The sequence below is a fragment of the Corvus moneduloides genome, chromosome 8 (genome assembly GCF_009650955.1).
Source record: "Corvus moneduloides isolate bCorMon1 chromosome 8, bCorMon1.pri, whole genome shotgun sequence".
Taxonomy (NCBI): domain Eukaryota; kingdom Metazoa; phylum Chordata; class Aves; order Passeriformes; family Corvidae; genus Corvus; species Corvus moneduloides.
In genome coordinates this window covers 10,896,340-10,918,711 of record NC_045483.1, presented here as the reverse complement: position 1 = coordinate 10,918,711, position 22,372 = coordinate 10,896,340, and the positions used below count along the sequence as shown (strand labels likewise).

Genomic DNA, 22,372 nt, shown 5'->3' with positions numbered 1-22,372 from the left:
AATCCTCCCCCCAACTTCGAAGCCTCGTGCAGAGCTCAACAAGACAGGCACTGAAAGTTACAGTGGTGCAGCAAGCAGCTTTGCCTTTCTTAGCAGACAGAATTGCTTTTTTTCTTGCCCCTTTCTTTTCTCCTTTTCTGTCCTTCTTTGGCAGATCTATGTAAAATTATGCTCCTGATGAGTATTGTTGGTAAATGTTTCTGAACTGGATGCTTAAAGGAATATTTCAGGTTTTTTTCATCAGATGCAGTAGGGAAGGAAGCTGAAATGGATAAAGTAGAAATTCAGGTCTGAGGACTGTAGGAATAACTTGAGCTCAGGGAGAACTGGAGTGAAGAACGACAGTCTGTTCTAGAGTAAAACTGATTCCTTGAGAAGGAGAAAGGTCCTTCTTGGTCAAAAAGGACCTAATTCTGCCTCTTCCAACAGATTTGAGGTGTCTTGTTCGTGCATGTGAACTGTGAGTGCCTGTTGTACATCCCCAATCATCCAAGCTTTCTCTTACATTGTCCCACAGTCCAGCAGAGCTTTTCGACAAAGTTTCCTTGAGGTGAACATTAAAGAAATAAAAGCATGTTTTCCCCCAGCAAATGTCACTGTGGTACTTTTTTTCTGTACCTAGCAACAAAGTTTTGTAGCAGCAAGCCACACAGTCAATTTTAATAAAATAAATATATTAATTCTCAGAGAGAAGTTCTGGAAGGAAAGCGTATTTTTATCAAAAATTTCAGGTTTGTGTGTCCCTTACGAGTGCCAGAGATTTAAACACTAATGGACTGACTGTGAGTCAATTGCATCAACTATTTTTATAAGGCCAGGAGGTTGGCTCAGCATTGTACTGCCTGCCCTATAAGAGGGTCAAAATCTTCAGAGAATTTCCTTGCTTTAATGATGGTTTGGGGTTTTTGGTTTGGCTGTTATCTTTTTGACATTACCAGAGAAATGTTAAATGATTAACATCCAGGACCTTTGAACACCTAAATGATGAACTATACACAGATCTTCTCCCTAGAAAAGAACTAAATGGAAAATGGGGAAACCATCAAGAAACCACATTGACAGAATCTGTGCCAAAATATGTCCATAATTGTTATTGTTTGGAGCAAGAGGATTGACTTTTTTTGACACAATATAAAAGCCTCCTGCAATTCTGTGATTTTATGTAGAAAAAATAGTCTATATTTATGGAGGAGTGAGAAGGGAAACACTATACATTTCCATACGAAATAATGATGAGATCAATCTTTTCAGGATTCATGTAGCAGATTCTGGGTTTAATTAGTAACATGACATAGATCTGGGTGGGTGAGGCACAAAGGGAGTTTATTGGCACTGCCAAAGAGCCAACATTTCTCTCATCCAAGATACTCAGGAACTTGCAGACTTGGAGGAAAAAAAGTAAGAAAGAGATTTCAATAATGTGGTTCCCTGCCTTTTTTGTGCAAATTTCTCTGAGTCAGCAGTAATATTGAAATTAAACCAGCAGCTGAAGATTTTATCACGCCATGCATAACTCACCTATGGACTCTATTTCCCATAGCAAGCATCACAGAAGAAAAGGCTTCAGGAGATTAACTCAAATCATGAAAGCAATGTCTGCTGGATACTGTCAAACATGATGGTCCAGATGCAACAAATGACCCTGGAATTTCCTAGATTCTTGACTGCCAGAAGCTGAAGGCATACTTTGCAGATACATATATTTACTTTTACTCATATATACATATGTGTCTATGTGTTAAGAATTTATTTTATATTTTACACAATGCTGTTACATGTCTAAAGACTGTTTTCAGCCACTCCTGGTCATTGCTAAGGTTAGATGTGCTAAATTGACCTGTTATCTTACTGGTGCACAGAGCTGAGATGCGACCTGGAAAATGGTCAGCTCAGCATCAATTTCGTGGGAACTTCAGGAGATTACAGATACCTATTCCACCTCTCCTTCCTTTAACATACCTGCACTATCAGGGAGCAGCCAATTTGATACCTACATGATTATTAATTTCTACTCTCTGCAAGCTTACAGCCTCTCTAAGGATCTCTGTGCTGCTTTGTGAGGGCACCCAGCCCTTCTGCCCACTGCTCACCAGTCAAAGTCTGCCTCTGTGCACACACACGGCTCCGAGGTCATAGCCCCAGCATATTTCCCTTGCATGCATTTCTTCTCTGACTTGCGCTTCCTGTAGATCCTTTTTGCTCCCATAATGCAGGCTTCTCCCTGGAAACAAAACCAGAAATATTTCTTTGACGCCCACCAGGCTATTTGTGTCACCCACTTTTTCCAAGCCTGTGCAACAGGACGTGTTACTCAAGGGAAGAGGATGGGAAGCCAAATGCCATCTCAGTACACTGGAGTTAATTAGCTCTAACTGAAACTAAATCAACTTTTCCAATACACACTAAGAAATTACCTGAGATTACTTATATATGTTATTCAGTTCTGAATTCGTTCCAAAGCCAATAAATATTTGATACAGGCCCATTTCACAGCAACTGAGAACATGGTCTGATTCCTCTGCAGTCTAAGGCATAGAGCAGGTTTATTTCTTTGGCCTGACCTCTCCAGGAATACTTTCATTCAGTAGAAACTAGTAATGTGTGTTTATGTAAATACTTTCCATGGACGAGTTCGGTTTTATGGGGGTTTACTTGTTATGCAGATGCTAAAACTTCCTATCTTCAACACCCTGCTTAATATTTCTATCTAGGGAACAAGGCTCAGCCTTGCAATCTCAGTGGAAAGGAATTCAAAAGGCAAGAGTACACAGCAGCTTTCCTAAAAATAGTTCTGCAAGCTCCAAAGCCAACATCCTCAAAGAAATACTGCAAAATCCTTGGTATTTTTGCTTATTCAAGCACAAGAAAGCAAAGAACAAAATACAGTGGAGTCTCGCTTATTTTCTTTTATGCTGTTAAAATCGTTGTGGAAAATTTTTTCATGGCTTTGATTTGATGATTTGATGGCATGAAACAGAAGGGCCTGAATAGCAACTAGTATAAAATGCTATGCTTCCTTGAATTTCAAGGAAGCTGTACTGATTTTCAGCATCTAAAGATCTAAGTAATAACTGGTATTTTTAGTGTAAAGTTGTGCCTTGTGTGAGCAGCTAGTCTGAGTCAAGCTACTTTCATTTCATATTCATTATTAAATTCTTGCCCAGCAAGATATATACAGAAAGACAACCTTTGATGATATAAATGTGTGCTTTGCTCTAGACTTCAGTGGAACCTGTGGTGTTTATATAACCACAGAATTTGGGCCATATTTTATTCTAACCTGATGAAACACAGGCTGTTGTGTCAAACTTGGCAGAGCTGGGAAGGTGCCCCGAGGCAGATGCAGGCACTGTGCAGAGCACCTCACCTTGCTAGGCAAGAATTCCATGGTTCAGAGAGGGATGGAGCAGCTGCATCCAGGATGAACAGGGCAGGGCATGGGGGCCAATAAACTGGGGAAGAAAAGTGCCCAACTCCCTTGGCAGGGACAGACAGAACAGGGATGAAACCAAGTGAGCAAGGAATGAGGCTAATAGGGCCAACAACTGGAGAAACAAATGTGAAACAACTAGAATGGTCTTAAGACCCTGACTCTGAGGACACAGAAGGATGGAGGAGAGAAAGGAGGAAAGGATGGGGAAGTAGGATGTAAGAGTGAAGGGGTTCAGGCCTCAGGGGCAGTTCTGCTGCTGCTGTTGTTGTATTGTTCAAGTCTGTGTAAGTCTGAAGTAATTGCCTGTGTTCAGGATGATACCCAAAAGACAGCTGTTCATCCTTCAGGGATCACAGAGCCTCAATCTGAGGCCAACACACTGATGCAACAGAACAGACCCACCCAGTGAGGGATGACCTGACACACCAAACTGTTAGGAAAGGATATTGGATCATGCTGATCTTGAACTGTAGGATCATTAGCTACTTCAGGTCAGATCCCAGCCTCCTTGCTTCTCACCTGGCTATGGAGTTGCCAAGGCCTGTAGTCCTCTTCTGCACATCTCCGATCAAAAATGGACTTGTAGTCGACTTTCACTAGCTGCCACTCTGAGCGGTGGCTGAAATGTCCAAACACACTACAGAATGCAGCAGGAAGAACATACAGTAAAAGGAAGTCTGGTAGTTACAGAGGTACAGTCACCACAATTTCCAACAGAGATCGATTGCTTTAGGAGTGACAGTCCTACTCATTTTCACTGGACTGACAAAGTGAAAGTGAAACTTAGCCTGCTAAACATCTATAACCCTATCAGAAACTGTGGAATTGTATGTAGCTTTTATTCTGTTCACTAAGACCCTCCCACTTATGACAATATCCAAAATGACTCAACTCAAAGAGAAGAGTCAAGAGAAGACTTGATGTGGGGCTGGAGACAGTAATACCTTCAAGAGTTTTGTCTCAGTTGTAAGCTTTGGGAATCCCTTCCATGCAAATTAAAATCAGAACCTGAAGGAACATTCTTCATACATCTTTATTAGCTCAGGGTAGTTTCCAAGCCATATATTCTTCTTATTACAGGTCAGTCAGAAATTGAATTTACCTCCTGTTTTTACAAATCTAATCTCAGATAAAATATCACAGTTTCTGGCATGATGAGTCCAGATTTATGCATCATGCAGAACTCAGCATAACACATTGAAACTAAACATAATTTTTCATGAGTCAGCCTCCAGGCAACATTTTGTCATTCATTTTTACAAAAGAATGTCTCACTTATCTGTGCCTCATTATAAAAAAAAAGAATGCAGCAGCAAAAATACAGGTATAAAAATACCTCACCATTTTTCTTTCAAATATTAATCTGTCAAGAGTAACTCTGCTTTATATCACATTCAATTTGAGGAGTGAGGTTTCATGCTGATAAGCTAAGTGATAATGTGTTTGCAGCTTGCAAGGAACCATGCTGCTAATCCCTCAATCATATCACAAACAACCTGATGATTTAGCAACAGAAGACTCCACACTCTTGGCTTCAGTTTGGTCCCCAACCAGAAATGGTTCCCCTCAACAGCATCATTATGGCATGCTCACTTACGTCATGATGAGGGTTTCCTCTCCAGGCTCCCCTAAAACTCCATCTACAAACAGTGGGAGGGATGTGAAACTGTACTTGCTCCAAGATCTCCCTTCATCAAAACTTAACCTAGAGGAGAAAGCAGAATTGGTGTTTTCTTTCCTTACTCTCCTATTTTACTCAAGGGGACTCTCTAGTCCACTGCAGCTGCTATGGAGAAGTGAAAAACAGCTTCTCTTTTTGGATTCTGATTTTTTAGTCCTTTAAATAAGTATTTTTTGGGGAAGCATCATAAATCAGAGCATTGATCAAGCTTGTCTGGCATCATACCACTAACTCATGGCCAATATTTAAGTGGTAGAAACTAGAAGTTATGGTTGAAGATTGATGCTCAAAGGGCAAAATGTAGCCTAAGGATAAGATTTTTTTTTAAATAAACAAGTGATTTTGAACTTCTTGTTTTTGAGTACCCAATATAAAACATTTTAAGGAAGTTAGTTTTCTGGAGCACAACAGTCTCTTCAGACCAGCAGTCCTCCCTGTGGCGAGTGTAAGTGAAAGCCTGGAACCACTCATCATTTCTTAAGACTTGTGTCTGGGTGTTTCAGATTCTGATACGACACTGACTGTGGTGGAAGTAAGTAACACAAAACAGCACAAAGCTCTACTCTGCCTCCTCACTCAAGAGTGCTAACTGGTGAGGACACTTTTGCATTATCAGTTACATAACCCTGAACCTATTCAACAAAATTCTGGTTCATAAGTGCTGCCTGCTGCATAGAAGGCAAGTTCATGAATAATTTTGAAAATTTAGACTACTTTGGCAACTTAATGAGAGACAAAGGCATAAACCATATAGGTTTTTTTTTTGTTTGTTTGTTTGTTGTTTTTTTTTTGTAATAAACAATCAAATTCAAAAAGCCAAGCTGTGGTAAACCAGGAGTGTTGGGAGTGTTGTAGAATTACACTGATGGTATCTTAGATCTGGCCCAAGCCAAGATTATGTAAACTGTAATTTAAACTGTAATTTCCAGGATTTCTTAGCTTTATCTGACTTAATGTTTGCCAGTATCTTAACTAACGCTTTCTAGATTATATCTGCAGAAGACTGGATGCATACTAACTGCCTGCTTCCTGCCTGAAAAGAAGGACAGCAGACATTTAGCACAGATGGAGTCATTACCAGAGGTGTCTGATGGGAAGAGATGTGTGTTTCATGGCCACAAGTACTCCACCTTGATCCAGGTACAGAACACTGTGCTCTTCCTCAAAGATCTGGAAAAAAATATGTGTTTATTTAAACCTATTAACCTTAGTATCCAGAAAATGTAATAGCTCTTTGAGTAGGATCATGACAGAGGACAGTTATGTGCTAAGAAAATTATAAAGTAGAAGAAATTATAGATATAGTTGCTGGACTTGGTTTTTTATTGTTTGGGGGTTTTTTCCCCCAGTTTTTCCAGGTTTATGGAAGATTCATTCTTCGCTTGCTTGACAAAAAGTTAGAAATATGACTTTTTTGCAAGGATCAACAATTTCTCTCCTTTCGATGACAAATTTTTGTTTAAAGAAGAATTTCATGTGTTTGCACATGTCTGGCCCTAGCTCAAATAATTGATTTAGACAGAAAAATGAGGCTAGTCAAACATTGCAAAATAATTAGATTCTTGGATTATCAAATACTGGAAAAGATTTTCTCTCCCTATGTCTTTTTTGTATTAACTTTCTGCAAACATCTGCTCTCCAGTCTATACAGCAGCATTTGTTAGTCTGAGAAAGTTACTCATTCTCTCCATGACTTGATATCCCATTCAGAAAATAGGAATAACAGAATTTCCTGATCTGAGGATAAACACATTAGAGGGTATTTCGTAACAGGTGAGACTCCACTAAATATTAGGAACTAGATATAACTTCATTATCCAGTCTCTTTCCACAATTAATGGAGAGTTAGGCAGCTTTGGAACAAGGGGAACATTAGCTTGAGAGCAAGGCACAATAATCCATTTATACGGACAACGAATTTAGGACAACTCAGCTTAGGTGAAATGGGTCCCACATGGAGTGACAAAAATTAGACCAGTGCAACTGCTGATTTTTGGGTAAGTATAGTCATGGACAAAGAGAAAAATGGTTTGGTTGGCACAAGGGATGTACAACAGTAAAAGGTAACACTTTCTCTCCCCTTATTATTCATAATTTATTCTGTTCTCTTTGCTATGGGGTTAAACCAAAGTCCAACTCTGAGTAGAATAACAAAAATAATTTTCTGTTATATGAAGTCTAACAACATATTTAGTCTTTTTCTTTGAACATCTCTGTACCTTTGAGAAGGGAAGTTTGCTCTTTCGTAAAGATTTGCAAAAAGCTACCCTGAACCAAATGAAACAAAAATTAAGTGACAGATTGAATCTACTTTTATGACATTTCCTATGATTAATATTTAAACCAGGTGATTCTGTGTCATTTACCTGCCTCCAAGTGTTCCCAGCATCAGAAGTAACAAACATGCTGATGTCATTGTCTGATAGTTCAGTGCCTATATTACCTGTAAGGTGAGCACTGGTTAGTGAAGGAACCCTCTCAGATACAGCAGAATGAGCAAATCAGGGGAGTAAATCTATTTATTTATTTTGCAATTGCAGAACTTCTGGGTTTGGGAGGAAAATGAGAGGGAAGGGAAGAGGGAAGGGGGAAGAGGGAAGGTATTCAGTTTGATGAAATTTATATAAAAGACCCAATACATGCAACTCTACACACCTCCATATGCAGAGGAGATGCCCTGATTTGGTCTTACACTCACAGGAGTAGAGGGCTAGACATGATCTCCTGAGTCTTGAAAGGCCAGGTTCCATAAAAAGCATATGACAAGCTGAAGTCCCATAAGGAGTTTCATTTGACAGCCTGCCTCCTTTCCTAATACTGGTGGTGTGACACACCACAGCCACCCAACATCCTCCACAAACTTCAGAGTTTGTCCAGGTTTGCACATCATACCCAGGCAATTTTGAAATGTTTCATACCTGAAGCTACAATGATACTGGGGGCAGTGTCTCGGCTGGCGATGTTTCCTGAGGTATAGGGGTTGTCTGAGACCTTCAAGTGAAGATGAAGGGAGCAATAGGGCTATGGAGAAAGGGGAAATAAAAGTAAAAAGCAGATACAACAATGTATGCTCCTATTTCTACAGGCTTAGAAACACAACAGTGTCTTTCTGTATTTCTTCCTAACCATTGCATTCAGTCACCCTTAGAAAGGCACAGCCACTTTGCTATAATTTTCTGACACAACCCATTCCCAGTGGGAAACTTATCCACTAGGCTGAAACCCTCTCCCAAGGCCATAGCTCAAAGGAGGGGACCAGGCTTGCACAGGCAGGTGATGGTAAGGAGCTACCCAACTCTCCTGGCTCCTACTCTTTGAGAAGCAATCATGGATGCAGATATGAAATGACTCTCTGAGCAGCACTGCCCAAACTATCTCTGAAACATGAATCAGTATAACCCCACTGGTGTGGCGCTGAATCACCTCTAATTAGCCAAGAAAATACAACTTATTTCGTACCATTTCTTAACTCTTTTTGACATATAACTGTTCTGAAATGCACTGCAATAAATACAAAGAAGTACCACAACTGGGAAGTGTTAGTTTCAAGTTTAAAGCAAAGCTTCATTGCCCATCTGGATGTGACCTTTAAGATTTCAATACAAATACATCCATGGAAACCTCACCTATTTGCTATTGACTTTGTATGCTGGGTACTCAGGTACGAGTGGTACAGAATAAATCAGCTGAGCATGAGGGTGAGACAGGCAGATTTTCAAAGCTGCCATTACAATTCCCTCCAAATCTGTAATGTGATAATTTCTGAAAATTTCTGAATGCTATTTCCTTCACTAGGGTTTCATTTCCAGCATTTTTTTATCTTTTAAACCTCATGAAGAGCCCTTAATGAAACATGCTAAGAGAAGAGCAGGGGAAGAATACTGGCAAGAAAACATTGAAGAAAACTGATCCAATCGAGGTGGATATCATACAGGAACAGAACTGGGGCAAAGCCCCTGCTTCAGCTTGCCTAGCTCTGTAAGAGAAAGAGGGGCTGCGCAGAGGGACCTTCAGGCTCAAAGGAGGCAGGTTTTCCTGAATAATACCAGTTGCCTAAAGGCTAGATCTGCAGCCCCAAGAGTCTGGCAGGCTTCCTCTGCAGGAGACCTAGTCCCATAGGTCACTGGAGGAAGACCACTTATCCATCCTATCTCAAAGTAGGTGAATATGACTGAAATGAGAATTGCCCTGCGGAGAATGGCAGGGTTCTTTTGGCAAAGGCAAATGAGGGTGGTGAGGAGAGATGGGAGCTCTCACTTATGTGAGCCAGGAAAAGGGGACGTGGGCTGTGCAGCTGGGAACCTGAGCTGCCAAGTGGAATGTACTGAGCAGCCTAACTCCAAGTGACAGCCTTGCGAGGGCAGCCGCTGGAGCAGCCCAGGGCGCCGGAGGGAGTGGAAAACAAATTGAGCTGACACGAATGCAGGAAGTGGAAAAGCACTGCAAGAGCATGAACTCTTTCCTTTTACATTTTGATAGGTTGTGAGAAGACTAAATAGAAAACATATTTTTAAAACTAACATGCTCCAAGCCCACTTCAGCATTTTGAAGACAGAACCTCATGGCAACTCAGCCAATTCCCAACTCAGATGAGACCTTGTTAAGATTCAATCTTTGTGCTACCAGAGATTTCCTTTCAAATTTATCTCATTTCACAGATATAGTATATAGAAATGGAATATATCTCTCAAATATTAAAAGCCAGGCCATCTGTCTAACCAGACAGATGGCCTTTTTAGTGGCATGACTTCTTACTGGTTGGAGTGCAGTACTGGTTGAAGTCTCTAGTGACAACAGGGTGTGGTGTGAAAACCAACCTTTCCTCTCCTAGCCAAACACCTGAAGTTACTGCCCATGGCCATCCCTGACTGTGTTAGCATTCTCTTCCTCATCCCTGATGTACACCTTCTCCATCTCTGTCCTTATGGTTTATCAACAGATATTTTTCCAGCTGTTTTGTGTGCTTTTGTGTTCCTCATCTAGCTCCCACAGCTGAATTCACATACAGACATCTCACTGGTTTTCAGAATTTTCATCAATTGTCTCTCTCCTTTTTGTTATTACCAACAGGCTACTAAAATCATTATTATCACCAGAACAATGGTTTCCTCTCACTGCCTAGTTCCCAGCCGTGCCAACTGCTGCACAGCCATCAAGGGAAAGGCAGCCACAGCATGCAACATTTAGACCCTAGACAGAAGATAAAGCATAGGTGACACAGGCCACTGCTCTGCTCACTGCCACCGTTTTTATAATTATACTGGATTTCATTACCTGCTTCCTAACATTTTCAAGCCAGCACTCTTATGCTTCCCTCTCAGGAAGCTCATGAGTCCTTAGTAAAATTTCTCATAAAGATTCACAAACCCACTTTTAACCGTTCTGCAAAGCCTGCCTGAACTGTCTCCAATGGCATGACACATTACAAACCAGTATTAGTGGCTGTTTCTCATCAGAAGTGGGAGAAAATACACAAGGAAAGTAACACAAGGATGATGCTGGTCATTCACAAACCTAGGGGTAGTCACAGTATTTGCTCACCTGCAACAGCAAGGAGCAGTGAAAAGAGATGAACACTTCCAAGAGAGATATTCAAAACACCTCACTTAGATGCCTAAAATACTCTGTAGACGATAGCACAAATGAGGAGAGGGTCTTTGTCCTGAGATCTTTATAAATTCATATGGAAAAGACAAACAAAATGTGGGAGGGAATAAACAGATGTCTGGGGAAGCGAGGCACAGAGAAAATAAATGACTTGCCCAAGGTCACATAGGACGTTGGAGATAGGTCCAAAAATTGAATCAAGATTCTCCTGAGATTCAGCTCTGTGTTTGAACCACAAGTCCATCCTTGAAAGCTAATTGATTAACTCTCCCAGGCAGATGCTTATTTCTTGCCAGACAGAACTACTCCTCAGTTAACCACTTCACAACACATGTTAAGTATCAAACTAAACCAGCATCTTTGGGATAAAATACCTTGGCAGCTATTTCATGAAGATTAAGTGCATTCATCTTAGGAAACAGGTGATATAGACAAGAAAAACAAAACCCTGGGATTAGATGGAATTTCACTGCTTTCCTCCCTCCTCATTATTTAGAGCTGTCTCACAGAAAATGCGAAGGAATTCTGACTCCCTATGAAAAACCACCTTGAGAGTACCAGTAGAGGGATGGTTCTGTCTGGCTCTCCTTGTGCTTCAACCTGATTCCTTCTTAACCTCCTTAGCCAACAACTTAGCTGCTGTGTACTTATTTCTATTTTAATTCTCACTTAGTTGAGGCTTAAAGACCAGATGCACAGAGGACACAGCACCGCACTCGCAGGCTGGGGACTGTACTGTCACTCCGGGAAATGGCAGATCCCATTTTGCCAATGAGCTGGAACACATGTCATTGCTGAGTCCTGAGCTATTGCTGGAGACAATTATGCTGAAAACCAGCAGTGGGAAGGCATTAGTATCTGCCATGGAGCAAGGATGGGAGCTAAACTACATGTATAATGGACTATGAAGAATTCACTTATCTATGCCATAAGGAAAAGCAGGATTGTGTCAGGAACATTTATGTCTAGAAGGAAAAGGAGCAATTGACATCAGGAGGTAAAACTGGCAATGCAGGGGTGGCTAAAGAGGTGAGTGGAGTTTGTGAAGTGTTTAAATGCTAAGCTATGTCATACTGACAAGGAACAGAATTGCCTCAGAGCAGAGGAAAATTCCTTTTCTCTGCATTTTCCCTCGGCAGAAAACCTTTATGTATCCCTGACTTATTTCCAGGAATGTACACTTATAGTGCTTTTGCTTCAAAAATTTCTCTCCCTCCCACTCCCAGCTTCTGGGGTTTATTCTCTATAATTTCTAGAATTCTTTGATTCCATATTCTGCCTTCATCTTCCCCACTATTAAGCATGAACCTCAGATGGGATTTTTAAATAGCTTGTCTCTTGCAGAATTGCTATTTTGCTTTGTAATTTGGTACCTTTTCTGTACTTCTATCCCTCCCTTTCTATGGCAGGCAGACTGCCTGTTCCTATAAAAACCTAACAAGTTTCTTTAGTTCAGATTCCAGCTATTTGCTTTCTTTCAGATTTGACCACCTGAGACTCTACATGCTCAGCTGAGGTTCCTGCTCCTCTGCCATTCCAGAAGCTTGTGAAAACCTAAACATAGAGGACTGCTCAGACAATAAAAGAGGCCTCTTGCCTGTTTTATCCAATGTTAGGGGAAGAGAAAAAATAAACATGGCTAAATATTCCTCAGGCCTTATCACAGGGAAGGGCTGATAAATTACTTTCCATTCTCCTGAAAGGACAAAGACTGAGATACAAAGTTAAAGTCCATTGAGGATTTGTCCCTTAGCACCCTCAAATCACAGAAAAATTCCTACACTTCAGCCCAAGTCACAGAGCACTTAAAAAGTGTAAACAGCTTGACAAGCCTCCACCAAACTTGCACAGGTGGAAGTAATTCTCAGAGCAAGTACATGGTTGCATAGAGAGCAAAATAAAAATTAACTCATGTTTAAATAGTGGTTTATGCACAGTGGAGCCCCAAGGATGTAAACGCGATCCACAGAGAACCATGAGCTTCTCTGGGTCAGTTCTCACTGTGTCCCTACAAGCACCCATGATTCTGCTCCTGCTCTTGACCCTTTGTCTAGCTTGTTCAAATTTACCAACCTCAAGGGAATTCCAGCTTATTTAGGCGCATCTGGTCTAATTTTAAATGAAGTTTATTGTGTTCTCTGGTGCCCATGGGTATAGTACCAGATACGGTATGGATGGGAAGGCTTAAGGGAGCCATAACTCTCTCTCCATAAGAACTGTCCATTTCTGTCTCATACACAGATGTAGGACCACTTCCATTATATAATGGGCACCTATAGTGGCAGGCAAAGCCTTGTATACAAAATACCCAATTCCTTCAAACAACTGTTCTGTAAGGGCCACACAGAGCAGTATCTCTGGCTCACTTATAACCAGAATGGCAAGTTAGACTTTGCATGATCAATGTACCAAAATACCAGGAAAGACCTCTCAGAACTCTTAACTTCAAATTTATGGAACAAGAATAAAGTCTACTTTTATTATTTTACTTGCCTATGTGCTTTTTTTTGTTCTTCTGCTTTGCCAGCCCCCTAGAATATTATACTGTCATATCATATTGAAGAAACCTTGAGTTTCTGATAAAATTGGTTATAATTTGAGAAGGTCAGGATGTCATTTTTTTACTGAATATGTTCACTTGAGTTAAAACTAGATTATACAATCTATTTGAAACACAAAGGCTTCTTTACACAGTCCCTTCCAAAGAACTGAATTCTTTTATGCCTGCAAAGTTTTTTGCATGTCATCTTTTTTGGTTTTCACCTCATAGAAACATCTGATTAAGAATTCACTTAGTTACAATTTTTAAAAATTTGAAAGAAGAAAACAAATCCAAACAAATTTAGTCATGATCTGAAATAACTCTTCAGACTTACTGCCCAGTCTTCCCTATTTAGTTTTTCCAAACTGGACAGAAAATGAAGGGCTTGCATTTTGGCTCAACCAAAAAATCAATTATTTGAACAGCTTCAAATATTTCTTCTTTGCTCTTGCAATAGTGCATGACATTCAGTTAAGATATTAGTGTAGCATTCAGCTGCAAAATATAATGCTGATTCAGATTCTAATGCCTCAAAACAAGAATTTTTTTTTTTAGATGGAAAACAACATGCAAGTACAGGACAGCAGCAGGAAGAGTAGTTTAAATAGATTCTGCCTGGAACCATATTAGAATTAGTATAATATGAAAGCTATTGAGAATCCCAAATACAGGGGTTCTGAGTATTATCCCACTACTGTGTATAGATTGTATCAGCTGAAAAATACGTCAAGATCAGTTTAAGCTTTCTAAGTTGATAGAGGTCTGCAATTCTATTCCCATTGCTTATATTTCACTTTCCCTCTTGGAAAGTGCTTGCATATAATGATGATTAAAGACTTAGCTATATGTGGATCTATATCAGTAAGTACAGAGATAGATACAATTTACACCAACACAAAGCTGTACATATATTTGGATGAATGTGTCGATTCTCACTTCTGAGCTCTAAGAGAAAATGATGAATGTTAATAAATATTAATGCCAACAGAGCAGCCTGAAAGAAATCCAAGCTCTCTTTTCCTTTGAGCCTGTTTCCAGTTACTGGGTCCCTCAGAGTTCTGAGCTACGGCAGCTCTCGCCTCCCATCTAGTGTCCAGAGAACTGACTGCCAGACACAGCACCCAGCTTCCCCTGCTCTTCCAGGGGACACAGCACTTCTGCAGAAGGCAGCTGATCCAGGATGCTTACTTTTGTTCCAGAAATTAAATTAAATTAAGCTAAATTACAATGCCAGCTCTTGCAATAACCCCTGGCAGCCCAAGCCTGAAGTACTGCACTCCATGAGATACACTTCATGTAGAGAGGAGCTGCCCTCTCTTTCTTGTGCTACCCAGTAGAAAAAGATTGTTTTGGGGTATTACCACTCCCCAAATTCCCCCCTCAGGTACTTACTAGGAGACAGTGAATGGGATTTCCTCTCAGATCTGTGTGCGGAGCCTGCAACAAACTCCAGTCTCTCCCTTTATTGTAGGTGATGAAAGTTTTCACTTGGTTGTCAATCTTCTTGTTAGCCAAGAACATTCCCTTTATCCCTGCTACCTAGGAAAAATTGACATGGCTGAAAAATAGATCAAGTCCATGCAGGTTCTGTGCATGTCCCTTTTTCTCTGTCAAACCCACCAGGGCTCTGGTGGCTGTGTCAGTGTAGTCGGTGTCAGAGCCAGAACTGCCAATGTACATCAAAGGAAGGCAAGTTGGGGTGCTGGGAAAAAGACAAAGCCATCACAGGTGCAAAGGTGACAAACGGGAAAGAAATCTTGTAATTCAGAATCATCAAGGGAACATGGCAAGATGTCAACAGCATTATCTGTAAAGTGACAACCTCTCAACTGTGTAGGCATCCTTCCCCCTGAAAGATGAAACATGTACAGGCAATTATTTTTCTCTTGCACAGCAGCAGCAGGAAACAGCAGCAATTCTGGCTTTGCAAAGAAAACAAACAGCAACACACACATAAACTTGCAGTTTCTATTCTCATCCAGCTTTCTTCAGACATGTCATCTAAGGACCTCAATGTGTTTCATAATTATCAGTGTTTCAACAGGATAACTTGGGGGACAGAGGTATTTTTATTACAGTTTTGTATTTTGAGGAAACCAAAGCACTGGTGACTCAAGCAAGGCCATACAGAATGCTAGTTACAGAGCTGGCAATGAGATCCACATCCTTTTACTTTTTCCTGGTGTTTTACCCAACAGTTTAAATCCACAGACCTGCAGGAGGATTTTGCAAAGACATGACGCTAACAGATTCACACTGGAACCAAGCCTAAAAGTATCTTAGTGAGGAGAAAAAAAAAGTCAACCTCAAACCACAACTCACACTGCAGAATGTTCCCATCTTCTCAGCACACCAAAAATCAATAGCCCAATAGCTGCTGCAGCTTGCGAATGAATTTGTTAGGCTGTCATTCTGCAATCTGAGTGCGGCAATAAAAAGGGAAGTGAAATCAGGAGAAGGAGAGGGAAAGTGAGAAACTTCTTGGTTTCCAGCAAGTCTGTTCAGTCATCCACCTCACCTCTGCTTATGATGTAGAACTAGCAGACAGAATCATTCATCAATACTTTTTATTCACAGAGATTATTACTTAAACGACATCGCATGGCAAACAGTTACACAGCAGATTCAGAGCTTTTTCCAGCTCAACCCATTTAATTATATGGCTGGACTTGGATGCTGCAGCTACCAGTGAACAGGACCTTACTGCACTTCTAATCACGTGCTGTGAGAGTACTTGGGTACAGTGCTTTGGTACAGTCATTCGAATAGCACCTTCCTGAATTTCATTTGAAGTTGCATTAAGACTTTGACATGGCTTGCTATGAAGGGCAATAGTCTTTAAATTCAATAGTTAACTAATTCATTGTTGATATAAGCAGAAGAAAGATAACCTTTTCAATTTCTCAGCCAGATTGTTTGATCCCACCCAAGTATTCAGGATTTCTTTGCAGTAGAAAGGCACCCTGAAAAGACAAGGGTACTCCTGTCTCCCAGTGATATTGCATGAATAGACAAGGATGGAAAAATAACACAGTTCTGCCTTTACTACCAGAGGCTACAGCCTATAGTTCCAGTTGTACTTTCCTTTGTTGCTGTCCCAAAATAGTTCTATTATATAGTCCCTGTGAAATGCTGGCCATAAATGATTAAAGAGCATTTTATATATCAGGCAATAAAAGTGCTCTGAAATCCCGTGAATTTCTTCTTTTTATGATTCTAGTCATGGGCTGGGACTCAGAATCCTTTCCTGAGAAAGCAAAGTTATTCTGTTAGTCTTGGACAGCTTTATCTTCAAAAAAGACTGCACACACTATACATGCTTGTGTACTCTCAGAAGGAAAGACAGATCTATTGCATATACACAGCCCTGACACACACACGGAGCTGTTCAGCCCTGCTGCTCACAGAGTCATAACAAAGGAAGACCCAGGCAAGCAAGTGCATGACCACCAGTGGCCAGAGAGGAAAGCACTCTGTCAGCTCCCACACAGGAGCTTTAGAATCCTCACCACCCTGAATGCATTGTGTGCAGATACAAATGCCACTCTACAGCTTCAGAAAGATCCATACAAGACACTTGAACACACAGCTCTAAAGACATTTTTCACTCCCCATCACCACCTTCATACATCAAACATATACTTCTCAGCCAACATACATACTGTTAGAAAAAATTAAGTTCCAGAGTGATAGGCATATATACCATAGCTACAGACACACCTCCTCACAGTCTGTTACCACTTCAGTCATGGATTATCACAGGCAGGACTGTCTTGCTGTGGACCATTCCAACAGAGCCATACCGCATCACTGGGAAGACACAGGAACTAGAAAGGGCACTCAGACCCAGTGGTCAGTGATTTAGCTCTTCCCTTACTTTAGGAGGTGGTCAATAGGACAGCCTTTTTGGGAACTCAGAGAGACACTGTGAAAGAACTTTTATTTTCTCCTTGTACCCAGTGCAATTCCCTGCTGAGCAGCATTGAGCAGATTTATCCTTGATTTATAATCAGTGTAGGAATTACACACACAAACATGTTCACAAAAATGCAACCAGAAGAACTTACTTCTAACACCTGACAAACATGCACACAGACACCTGCACATTAAACAGGTGTTTCTTTGGCATCTTCTCTAATGATAATGCTTTTTAAAATATACTGCTGCCACCAGAGAAGGACTCAATTTGCAATCTCTCCACTTACTTTTAATTTATCTATGGATTTTTTTCCTTCTCTTGCCTTCCTCTCCATTTTCCACTAGATCACTATAACAACCTGACTCAGAGAACCATGTTGGCTGGCTCTCTGTTCCCTTCTAGCAAGAACATCAAACTGAAAGGAAGGTTTGTGCCAGGTTCCATGTCAGCCAATATTCCTCCAGTCTAGATAATCAGCAGATATGACATTGTAAGTCTGATTCCATCAATTTCAATCCAGGTTGCTGTGGGGTGTCAGCTGAATAAAACAAAACAAAAGATTTTCTTTACCCCCTGGGATGTAGGACACCTTTACATAATGCAGTAAAGCTGCTTCCCCAGCTGACAGTAATAAGAGGCAACAGTTTTTCCATGGGCTGCCAGCACTGCAGAGAGATTAATGGTAAAAGATGTCCAAATGACTGAAATGGCAGTGCCCATCCTCCTCCAGTCCATCTGTGCTGATGTATAACTCGGGCTCTCTGGACAAGGTGGTTTCCAAGTAGAGGACAGCTGAAGGAAAACTAGAGAGCAGAGCTAATATTGAGACAGTGATGGGGAAATACAGGAAGCATCTTCATCTTCAAAGGTACTCAGATCTCCTTCATGACCTTTATTCTAAATGGTCAGAAAATACCGTGGGGGAGACCTGAAAACAGAACCTGACCCTCAGAACTGCAGCTGAGGACTGAGTTTCTCCTCAGCTGAGTGCTGTCTCCAGGGGGAAGATAGGCAGCAGAGCAAGAGATGTACAAGGGCACATGAAAAGTCCTCGTCTAGGGATGAGGTGTCATAAAAGACAACGCAAATTGTCCTTTTTGCAGGTGAGCTTAAGCAGAAAACACTTGTTCAGAAAAAGGCTCAGGGGTAAAGAGAGCATCAAAACGAGGTAGGAGTTTCCATGCTCATGGGACAGCCCAAGAGAACATATATATAAACACCTAAGTTCCCAGAATAGTCTAAGCTGAGAAAGGTGACAAGGACAGCTGAAGATTGCAGTCTCTCCTTAACTTCTAAGAAAAGAGATTAGACTGCCAGAAATGCAACAATCAGAGAATGATACTATTATGACTCTTTGGAGCTTTCAGAGCCATAGAGCCAATATGGGTCCCAGCAGGATTTTGGCTGAGAGACAGAGTTCTTCTTAGCAACTGAATGAACTATTCCACAACTTTTTCCTATGCATCAGAGAGCCATGAGCTCATATGAGAACCTACTGGTGAATACAGCAGTGAAGCTAGGGAGGGTAAAACACCGCGTTTAGTCGTTTGTTGGCTTTTCTATTCACATCCATATTATGAGACTGATGTGCAAGGAGGAAATGGTACTGGGCATCATGTGAGCTCCTGAGATAGCAATGGGATGTCTGGAGTTATGACATACCTCATAGAGGTCAATCATCACATTCCCCTCCAGCCCTTGACTACTCTTGACATTTTCCAAGGCCAGGGTGAAGTAGACCCCTCGGGTGTCAGAGATGTACAGATTGTATGTGTCGTTCTGGTTCCACTCTTGTACAGCTGCAAACACCTGATTCTCATCTGTGCTGATAACATGCATGTCCTGGGGAAAGAAAAGAGAGGCAGGTTACTAGAGGGAGCTCTGTGCTGCCATTTCCAAGGGCACCAAAGTAATTGGGGAGGAGCAAGGGATATATTTAGGCTGGAGTTTAATCGGGAACTAAGTAGACAATACTGCTGCATTGTACTGTTGTATTGTCTACAGCCACTGTAAGCAGGTAATTCCATCCAGGAATATTTTACACCATCTCTCTTCTGCCAATTTGCAAAGCAGTAATTAACTGATGAGGTACTAATTGAACATTTATATTGGCACTACAGAATTATACAGCAGCACTTTCACTCCCCTTACCAACACCTTCATTTTAATGAACACTTTGTCTGGGGAATAGGGAGGGTTGTTTATTTGTTGGGTTTTTTTTTTCCTTTTGGCACCCGAGTATTTCCACTCATGACTGTGCAATCACAGATATCAAAAATGTAGGAGTTTAAAAAAAAAAAGATCATCTGAAACATCTGCATCTTGCCCAGCATTCAGAAGCCAAATATGCTCAGGATCTGGCACAAGTAGGATCTAATGAGGGAACATCTGCTGTTATCTACTGTTTCTAATGAAAATGTGGGCTGGAGCCAAGGCCCTGGACCATTGTACAAAACAGCACACCCCAAGAAATAAAACAGAAAAACAACCCTAATCCTCACTAGATATAAAGAACAGAAATGTAGTTAGATCACTAGCACTATGAGTGAGGTTTTGTTTTACTCTGTTTGTTCTGTGTGTTACAGCAGGCAGGAAACAATGAAAATATTGCATAAGTAAAGAAAAAACAGGAACTATTAAACCTGATCCCATCTTTGAATGCCTGGAGAAATTATGGCCCATTTTATTTTATTTTCTATTACAATGGAAAAAGCCACCAAGAGAGAGATTGTTATAATGAAATTCCCAGGTTCTATCTGCCCAGCACAAGCACCCTGAGTTCTTTGGTGCCATAAAAATCTGTGGAGGTAGGAAAAGAAATTAAGATTTCTTAGCACCAGGTGATTCCCAGAAGACTCAGCTGTTCGGTCTGTTTTGGGCATATATCCCAAAGTTATTCTGCTTCCATGAATCTCAGCCAGGCCTTCTATATGCAAAACTGGGAACTTTATCAGAAAATATACTCTTTGGAAGCTGATGCTACTTCTCCCTTCTGCTAATAATAGTCTTCAAAAATTCACTGTCTGGTGGCTTTTTAGGGAGGATTAATACTTCCAGATGAAGCATTGTAATGTAAAAACAAAAAATAATATAATGAAGAAATTTGATCTATAAATTTGAAAGTGGATTCACCATGGAGTTAAGATTCAGAACAGTTGCTTGTTCATCCAGATCCAGATCTGAATACAGAGTGGATGAATATGCACTTGATTTACTTGCTTCCCTGCACTGAAGAAAATCGTATCCCAGAAGATGGGCTCGTTTTGTGAAGGAACAGATTGGCTTAATTCCCAAGGCAATAGGAAAGGTAATATAAGTCCCACTGACTTCTACTAATTTTGGCTGTGAACAGACATCCTCTCTCAGCTCCAGCTGTGCCAGTAGGAGTTACAGCCACAGCTGTTTGTCTGTGGCTCTGTATTTCAGACTGTCACCCTGGTTCAATCTGCTGGTAGATCTACATCAGCAGGCGTTCCCAGTCTGCTTCAGGCAACATTGGCTAGCACAGCTCTAACCTCAAGTGTTAATTTCTGCATATGTGCACGCATGGGCAGGCCTCTCCATTTAAACACAGACAGAAATTATAAGTAAAACTTGTTTTGTCTGGTGAATGTACTTTTTCATTATCTTACCATTTCATTCAATAGTTTTGTAAAAACTGGGGGAGAGGGGTAAAAAGATACTTTGATCAACACCAGAGAAATCACAAATGCTGAAGAAGCAAACAGGTTAATTTATTTACTAGATGCTTCCTACATTTGATCAGAGCATGCTGTAAGATGGAAGTCTAAAGAAGATTCCAGTAAGGCTGGAATTTAAATTTAAACAAATTTAAGCCTAGGGAAGCAGAGATTGAGATTGAATTGGCATAATAGATGTAATGCAGAAAGTCAAATAAGATAGCATTCCAACTGTGTGTCTTTGGGGATAAATTAACTTTTCCTGTTAATATGGCCTTGTCCAACCAATGCGGCAACGATGCAAAGCTTTGATAGAAAAGAATTAGTATATGGGCATCAAACAGGTCTTGGACCAGCATCAGGAAATTCTTCATTTCCACATTGGGAAAATTAAAATCAATCAGTGTATCATAGACAGCCTTCACCTTGATATGGCACAAGCTCCTTACAGAGATGGAAGAGGACAGGAATGTGAAGCGAGGCACTTTTCTCAAACAGTCATCATCAACTTCAGGGGCTCCCCTTGCATCTGTCTACTCTATCTCTACTGAGAGCCTGAGCTTTTTTCTCTCTGTTCCAGAACATACTGGAAGTACATTAATATGCAGTTCTACTATCTGTCCTTTTGCCTTTCCAAAGACAACAGTAACATGATGCTGTACATGGGTTTGATCAGGTGTCTAGTCAAATGACTAAAAGCCAAGGCTTTCTGAACTACTAAACAATTGCCCTTTTTGTATTTTGTCAGGGAACTTTTTTCCTGGCAAGTTAAATAGTAGGGATGTGTAATGCCAGTTTTATTCTGCCAGCTCAGTAGGTCAGAGCACGGTGCTAATAACAACAAGGTTGTGGGATCAATGCCCATACGGGCCATTCACTTAAGAGTTGAACTTGATGATCCTTGTGGGTCCCTTCCAACTCAGAATATTCTGTGAAATGTCTGTGAAGATGCTGGCTCTTGCCTCTGACTTCTGTGAAATTACTGGGGCTGTCAGCTCTTAAGGTCTGCATTTTATTTATTTATTTATTTATTTTTGTTATTGCTTATTCCATCAGGATGTACACCCTGAGGTTGAAATAAGGTGATGAATTTAAAACAGAAGTACCACATGCACCCATCCCATCACTATTCAACTCAACACCAGTTAAGACAGGTCTTTTCAGAAGAAAAATTGCTTGACTTGCTTCAGTATTCTCAAATGTCTGCCCAGAGCACTCATCTAAACTGGAGTAAATGCACCCTGCGTGATTATCATGAGTGACACTACAGTGTGTGATAGAGCCCACATTGTGGTGCTGTGGTACGGAACAGGCAGCATCAACCCACAGATCAACGTCACTGCAACAACTAACAGGTCTCAGTAAAGACTATTTACAGGGTTAACACAACCTGTATGCGCATATGCAGGCATCTGCTTGAATGGAACAGAGTTTCAAGCTTATTTAGGCTTTTAATCAAAGTATCTATAAGGCTGTTAATGTCAACAAGAATAATATTTTAGCTTGATTT

General features: G+C 40.8%; 1 protein-coding gene and 1 long non-coding RNA gene across 3 annotated transcripts in view; one reads left to right on the top strand and one right to left on the bottom strand.

Annotated features, from left to right (window-relative positions):
- SORCS1 (sortilin related VPS10 domain containing receptor 1) overlaps positions 1-22,372 on the bottom strand; it is a 262,935-nt gene that overhangs the window by 41,358 nt on the left and 199,205 nt on the right. For both annotated transcript variants that reach the window (XM_032116057.1, XM_032116058.1), the window contains exons 9-16: positions 18,845-19,024; positions 14,656-14,802; positions 8,033-8,135; positions 7,481-7,557; positions 6,193-6,284; positions 5,031-5,138; positions 3,953-4,070; positions 2,091-2,221 (exon numbers count right to left, since the gene is read on the bottom strand). In XM_032116057.1, coding sequence (XP_031971948.1) covers positions 2,091-2,221; positions 3,953-4,070; positions 5,031-5,138; positions 6,193-6,284; positions 7,481-7,557; positions 8,033-8,135; positions 14,656-14,802; positions 18,845-19,024 — 956 coding nt within the window. The remainder of the gene's footprint in view (positions 1-2,090; positions 2,222-3,952; positions 4,071-5,030; positions 5,139-6,192; positions 6,285-7,480; positions 7,558-8,032; positions 8,136-14,655; positions 14,803-18,844; positions 19,025-22,372) is intronic.
- Positions 11,409-13,209, top strand: LOC116447185. Its single transcript, XR_004241508.1, has 2 exons — positions 11,409-11,750; positions 12,203-13,209. It is a non-coding gene; the product is annotated as an uncharacterized LOC116447185 (long non-coding RNA).